The sequence below is a fragment of the Rhinopithecus bieti genome, unplaced genomic scaffold, assembly GCF_001698545.2.
Source record: "Rhinopithecus bieti isolate Rb0 unplaced genomic scaffold, ASM169854v2 scaffold_9693, whole genome shotgun sequence".
In the NCBI taxonomy this organism is placed as follows: Eukaryota; Metazoa; Chordata; class Mammalia; order Primates; family Cercopithecidae; genus Rhinopithecus; species Rhinopithecus bieti.
In genome coordinates this window covers 1182933-1190079 of record NW_016806178.1, presented here as the reverse complement: position 1 = coordinate 1190079, position 7147 = coordinate 1182933, and the positions used below count along the sequence as shown (strand labels likewise).

General features: G+C 61.1%; 1 protein-coding gene across 1 annotated transcript in view; it reads right to left on the bottom strand.

Moving 5' to 3' along the window:
* The window catches only part of PRMT2IP (PRMT2 interacting protein), a 10693-nt gene extending 4089 nt beyond the window's left edge, over nt 1–6604 (bottom strand). The window contains exons 1-2 of the mRNA XM_017874988.1: nt 6425–6604; nt 47–2556 (exon numbers count right to left, since the gene is read on the bottom strand). Of these exons, the coding sequence (XP_017730477.1) occupies nt 47–2506 (2460 nt within the window). The 5' untranslated portion in view covers nt 2507–2556; nt 6425–6604. The remainder of the gene's footprint in view (nt 1–46; nt 2557–6424) is intronic.
* Between the last annotated feature and the right edge of the window lie 543 nt (nt 6605–7147).

Sequence of the window (7147 nt, the reverse complement as noted above, 5' to 3'; positions counted from 1 at the left end):
CTCGCACCACATGGGGGAAGGGGCACCGGTGGGTGCGATCGAAGCACTGCAGCTGGGACAGTAGCTTGGTCAGCAGCCCCTGCACACCCTGGCAGTCCTGCCACGCAGCCTGGCCCCAGGGCCCAGCCGTCTCTAGCCATTCACGAAGCTTCTCTGGAGGAGAGTGGGCCACGGAGCCAGAAATAGCATCACACAGGGACGTGTGTAGTCCTGTAAAGTGCTGCTCCGGGGAGTCCCCTGGGGCTGAAGTAGATGCCGGAGCAGGGCCTGCAACTGGAGCTGGAGCTGGATCCCGGGCTGAAGCTGGAGCCTGAGCTGGAGCCGCAGCAGGGGATGGAGCTGGAGCAGGGGCAGGGGAGGCCACTGCTACAGCTGGAGAGCTGGGCAGTGCCAGGCTGAAGCAGGTCACGGACAAGGGCTGTTGAGCGAGAATCCGCAGTCCAATGGGCCCAGATGTGGGGGTGGGTGCAGGCTGTGTGGGAGCAGGAGCTGAGGTGGGTGTGGACGGGACCACAGCTGCAGGCAAAGGTGCTGGACGGAGGATCTTGAACTTTCGGAACATGAAGGCCACAGAGCTGTGGAAGTTGGTAGTTGGCATAGCATCTGTGGTCACTGGCACCCCAGGCAGGCCTGGTGCTTCTGTGTCTATCTTTTTCAGGCCTGGCAGATCTGACACCATGTTGCCCACATCCGGCACATCCATGGCTGCAGTGGGCTTGGCATGCTCCACAGGACTGGGAGCCTTGATGTGGGAGGCCTCTGCTGTGGGCTTCCTCACACTCAAATCCAGGGCTACCTCCTCTTTAAGTGAGCCCCTTAGGGGCTTACTCCCTGAGGGGCCCTCCTGGGCAGGTGGGGTCCCCCTGGAGCCTTTGTCCTGACCTTCATTGGTGGCTGGAGTTGAGTCAGGCTCAGCTGTGGCAGACTCAGGCTCAGTTGTGGCCTCAGGTGCCGGCACATCAAGATAGTCACGGTAGGGAGCCAGGCTGAAGACATTGTCAATGACAGGCATTGGTGGAGAGCTAGGTGGCCTTGCGCCCTCCTTCTGTGGAAAAGACTGGCACTCCCGGGCACAGGGGGGCAGTGCTGGGGGGGTACGGGGAACTGGACTGTCTCGGATGACGATGGGCGGCCCAGAGTGCTCACTGAGCTGGGGCTGGAGCTGCTCTTTCCCGCAGCTGGGAAGCCAGGTCTTCTCTTCGGCTTCCTGTGCAGGCCTTAGAGGCTCTGAGCAGGGCTGGCTCGCTGGCAAAGGCTGGCATGCCCTCTGGAAGGCACCAGGCTGTGGCACAGCCCGCACATTGTTCTGGGAAGGTGGCGTCCCTCCAAGCCCCGGGGATGCTCCATAGAGAGAGAGGTCATCCCGGGCATAAGGAAAACTCAGTGTCTGGGGGGCAAAGTCCAATGGGCACCGTGGAGCGAGAGGCGGCTCCAGCTTGAGGCCTGGAGAGGGTGCTGGGAGAGGGGCAGAGGGGTAGGGGTAAGTGTCCAGCCCCAGCGGGGGAATGTAAGGTGCCTGGGCTGCCTGCTGCCTCAGGTAGGGGCTGCCCAGCCCACCAGACTGGTACCCGGTCCCCTTGTGGCCCCCCAGAGGCTGCAGGGGGAGTGCTGGGCTGTACCTACCCTGCTTCTCTGGGTGGCGACAGGCTGGAGGGCAAGGCAGGGCCTGTGGAGGGTGGGGTGGTGGGTGGTGGGGTGGCGGGTAGTGGGTGGGCCCGGTGTCCTGACAGGGTGGCCCCAGGGGCTGGGCCAGCTGGGTCCAAGGACTTGGCCCCTCGGACATTACTTGCTTGGAGTTCCTAGGATAGGGACCTGTGTACCTGGAGGCCAGGAAGCCCGTGCTGTGGATGGTCTGATACTTCTCCAGGAAGGGCTGGCATGGGGAGAAGCTCCCCGAGGAGTCTTTACTGGACCCCCCAGCTGGCACCCCCCGCAAGAAGGTGCCATCCAGGGTCTGGCCCTTGCTAGGAGCTGAGGCCAGAGAGCAGGGTGGGTCAGCTGAGGGCAACAGGGGCCCAGTCACCAGAGTCCAGTCAACATCCAGTGGCCTCTTCACTGCTCCTTCCCCCAGGCAAGTTGAGAGCCCATAGCACAGAGGGTTGCGGTAGACAGGTTTGGGCGCTGCCAGCGGCGGACCTGGGTAGGAGTGACCCTGGGGACTGAAAGGCAGGAGCTCAACAGGGCTGGAGTCCTGCATCTTCTCAGAGCCTTCTGCTGGCGAGCGGTAGAACAGGCAGTTGGTCAGCAGGTTGTCCGTCCGAAGTGGGGGTCCTGCCATACTGGTAGAATACAACGGTGGGTATGGGGTCCAGGACGCCAACTGCTCAGACTCGGCTTTGGGAGTACCCACCATGGGGCAGGAGAAGTAGGACCCCTTGTAGGTGCAGGGGTCCTGGTTACCAACAGAGTGGTGCAGGCTGTGCTCGGGCCCCGAGTCTGTCTCTAAGCGGGGCAGCTTGCCATACATCACAGGCCCCAGGGTTCTCAGGGGTCGCTTCTCTGCCATCGCTGTGAACGTTTCGAGCCCTCCTGGGCCTCTGCTACTCAACTTCTGACCTGGGACAGAGAGAGAAAGGCAGGGGCTGTCAGGAAAACAGGCTACAGGCAAAGCAGCAGAGGGCTGCGGCTCTCATCGGCTCACTGCTACACCTAAGAACCTGGCACTTAATTGATGCTCAGTTAAGATTGTGAGTGCATGAGCCACAGGACAGAGCTTTCCAATTCGTGTGTGTATTCTTTTGAGGCAGGGTCTCACTCTGTTGCCCAGGCTGGAGTGCAGTGACATGAACTTGGCTCACCACAGTCTCAACCTCCTGGGCTCAAGTGATTCTCCCAACTGCCACGGAGCTGGGACCACAGGCACCTGCTACCACGCCTGGCTAATTTTAGTATTTTTTGTAGAAACACGATTTTACTATGTTGCCCACAGGCTGGTCTTGAACTCCTGTACTCAAGTGATCCTCCCACCTTGGCCTCCCAAAGTGCTGAGATCACAGGCATGAACCACCCGCTGCACCTGACCCCAACCTGTGTACTTTAAGCTGCAGAACCCTTTGTTTAATGAATTATTCTACACAGAACCTCCACCCACCCTACTCCAGGAGACCCTTCTGTTCAATTTTCCTCCATACAACTCCGAACACCCCCTCCTTCTTGGGATTTCAGAATTTGCAGGGGCACTGGGTCTGAGGGTCACTTGGTGTACCCTGCCCCCACCCCCTCATATACAGATGAGAAGACCCATTTATCCCAAAGTCACCAATGACATAGACACAACGAGAAGCAGGCCTCCTGCCTCCCACCACGGGGTCCTATTCCAAGATGCCATAGTGACGCCCACTGCAGCCAAAAATGGAATCTGAGTATTGTCTACAAATTCACAGATTTCCTGTGATACTCCTCTGACCTGCTGATCTTGCCAAAATGGCAGAGTCGGGTCTCCAGCCCAGGTCCCTAGGCCCAAAGCCAATGCTGAGATACTGGACTTGGCTCTGGAGAGCAGTCCCCTAGGAGAGGTAACTGGGAACATCAGTCTGTACAAGCCACACTCCTCTCGCCCCACTCCTCCCCCTCCGCAGGAGAGTCAGGGCAGCCCAGCAGATGGTGCTACAGCACCAGCAGGAACGTCCCAAAGCATGAGGAGCCTGGATCCACCCCTACCCCCAAGCTGCAGATGGCACATGGGGGGCAAGATAGCCTCAAGGGCATGTGTGAAAGTCCAGGGAGGTGGCTGGGTGTGGTGGCTCACACCTGTAATCCGAGCACTTTGGGAGCCTGAGGTGGGCGGATCATTTGAGGTCAGGAGTTCAAGAGCAACCTGACCAACATGGTGAAACGCTGTCTCTACTAAAAATAGAAAAATATTAGCCGGGCATGGTTGTGCATGCCTGTAGTCCCAGCTACACAGAAGGCTGAGGCAGGAGAATTGCGTGAACTCAGGAGGCAGAGGTTGCAGTGAGCAAGATTGTGCTACTGTACTTCCAGCCTGGGCGACNGGGGAGGGGAGGGGAGGGTCCAGGGAGGGAGGCCCCAGGGGCCACAGAGTGCTACTTAGCCACTACTACTCCCATTGTATTGATGGAAAAACTACATGCTTCAGAAAGACAATGCTCTAAGACAAGACCAAGGAAGGATGGGAACTGAGGTCCCTCGGGGCAGAAGGCACCCAGTAACCCATAAGGGGCTCATCTGAAGCCCTTCTGCTGGGGCCACACTGACTTGCCTCTACCTCCCCCAGCCAGCACCCTGCTCCTGGAAGCTCTCAGTGGCTTAGAAAGGACCACCCAGCACAATCTTGCTATGATTAAGGCAAAGTGTCACAGGTTTCAGTGACACCGGCAAGCAAGGACCAGCCCTCTCCTTGCTTCTTCAAGTTGGAGCCAATGACAGCCACAGGCTGAGTTAGACCGGCACGCTTTGGGGCTAGGAAAGGCAAGGCTAGTGTGGGGCCAATGCCCACTCCCACACCAAGGCAGACTCAGAAAGCAAGCTGGTTCATCTCCTGGACAGAACCCCACATCTCAGGCCAGCCTAGAGAAGACATGGAGGGGCCATTAGGACACAGGTGACAGTCCCAATAACAGTGTCCTATGACAGAAACCTGCTATCGAGGGGTGAAAGCCCCCATCTCACTCCACAGCAATGCTGTGAGAAGGAATTGTAGGGTTTTGGGGTATGGACCCTGCCCACCCTACCCTTGGGACACTCTGGGTTAAGTGTTGACTTCGGTCTCACCTCCCCCTCATGCTCCTTGGGGTCTGCTGGGTCCCCACCCCCAACCCCAAGAGTCCCTCTCTCCTGGGCCTCAGCCCAAGGAATACCCTTTGCCCTGGAGACTTCTTGAGGCCCTTAACTGGGACCCAGCCAATAGACAGGAGACCACCTGGGACCCTCAAGAGTCTTCGTGGGAGGGGTGGCGGCTTCAAGGAGCCAACACAGAACTCTTAGGGACGTGGTAATGACCTTATCTCCTGCCAGTACGAGGTGGAAAGCCCAGGATACACTCCCTCAAGGGAGACGACTCCTCCACTCAAGACAGTTGCCAAAATGTAGGTGCCTCCTTCCCTGACCCATACTAAAGCAAGCAAGCTCTCCGACAGGGCAAGTGCCCAGGAAGCAGGCTCAGGTCATCTTTGAGAGGTAGCTCTGTTGATCCTCTGCCAAGCTCCAATGTCACTCAGCCAGCACCCAGGCCAGGGTTCCAGAGAAGAGCCCACCACCGCAGCACTACCACTGCCTTACACAGTGGGAAAGGAAACAGCTCTCTGTTCCCACTTTCAGCTTCTAGGTGCCTAGGGATGGCCGATGGTAAACATCAGGAAGAAGAGCGAGATTCCTGCCCAGCTGTGGCCAGCATCTGGATCCTCCTGGAGGGCTGAATCGGGCCTCGCCAAATGTTCTCCCATCTCCCACCTTCCCTACCTGAGGCTCTGGACTCTCCAGACGCTACAATCCAACCTGGGGCAGCCCAAATTCTCCAGTGGAGGGGAAAGCGAAAGGGATCCGTCTCTATCCCCTTTGCCCTAGCCGCCCTGAGCATAACTCTGGTGCCTAGGGCCCACAGCCGACTTAGCTTTGAGGCTGCCGCCGCGCCCGACCTGGCGGGCTTCCGGGTGTCCCCAAGCCCCTCCCGGCGGCGCCGAGACGCACGTGCATCCAGCAGGCTGACACACAGGCCGCCGCCACGCATGCAAACCCGTGCCTGCACGTACGTGCATGGCCCACATCTGCACACACGCCATTCCAGAACTGCGCTCTCCCCTCGCTCGGGCCCCGGGCACACATGTGCATGCAGGCAGGCCCGCGCACCCAGCCCCAAACCGACGTCCGCAGACTGGCGGGAGGTCCCGGAGCAGGGGCGGCCCAGCCGCAGGGTCCGGGCAGCCTCCGCCTCAGGGCGATCCCGCCAGCCTGGGCTGAGGCCAGACGGGTGAGTCAAGAGGTGGCGAGAAAACCGCAGGGACGTCCCATCCCAGCAGGGCGCGTCCAGGGCCCCGCGGCGCCTCAGCGCCCGCCGCCCCCAGGCCCAGCCCTCCAGTGCCCCCTTGTCCCCATACCTCCCCCTCAACGCCCTCGCCCGGCAATCCACGTGAGCAGGGCCCTGCGGGAGGCCCCAGGGCTCGGCCTGAGTTCCTTCTGGCCAGATTAGGCGCCTAGCCTCCGCCGGAGATCCAGGGCGCTAGCAGGCCCCAGGAGCCTCGAAGTCCAGGGAAAGTCGGAGCAGCGGCGCCACCCCTGCCCCGCAGCCCGGTCGCGGGGGGCCGGCGGCAGCCAGAAGCTGCAGCCCCTTGGCCCAGACGCGGCGCGCTCCGCCCCCGGGCCGGCCGGTAGGGGCGCCCTGGAGCAGCGCCATCCGCCCCTTCCCCACGCGCCGCCCGCAAACTCGGCCCAAGTTTCCGCGCCCGCCAAGCGGGCGAGCTCCTACCTGCAGAGCACCAGGTCTCCCGCCGCCGCTACGCCAGGCCGCCTCTGCGTCCGCATCCTCCAGCGTCGCCCAGGCCGCGGGTCCTAGTACGGCCGGGCCCTGCGCGAGAAGTCGCGGTGAACAGCAAGCTCGGAGCAACCCTACTCGCCGCCGTTCGCGCCGCCGCCGGGCGCCGTCTGCGGTCCCGGGCGGGGCGGGCTGGGGGCGGGGCGGCTCGCAGGGTGGGGGAAGAGCCCGGCCCCGCCTCTGGGAGCCTGCGCTCCTGTGGGCGGCGGGTGCAGAGGGCCAGCGTGGGGCCAGCTTGCTGGGAGCGGGCCGCGGGCGCTGTGCACCGCCGGTACCCGCCACGCTCCACGAACCAGTGCCCGGCGGGCCGGTCACGCGCCCTCAGTCGCTCGGTTAGATCGTTCATTCACTGCCACTTTCTAGCGATGTGACCTTGCGCCTGCCACTTGACCTCGCTGAGCTTCAGTTTCCTTATTTGCAAAAGTGGAATTCTGTCTTCCTCATAGCGGTGGCGGTGTAAACTTGGAAAAGGGTGTTTGCAAATATCTGGCACACAGTAGGTGCCGGCATTCCCCTGTCCAGCACTAGCGTATTAGGGGGCTGGAGAAGGGCTTCTTGATCTGTCCCCTCATATTGGTGTAGTCAATGAGGGCAATTTCCAGACTCCTGCTAGGGCAGGGCAACTGTCTGAGGAAGCGGCAATCTCCCCATCCCTGG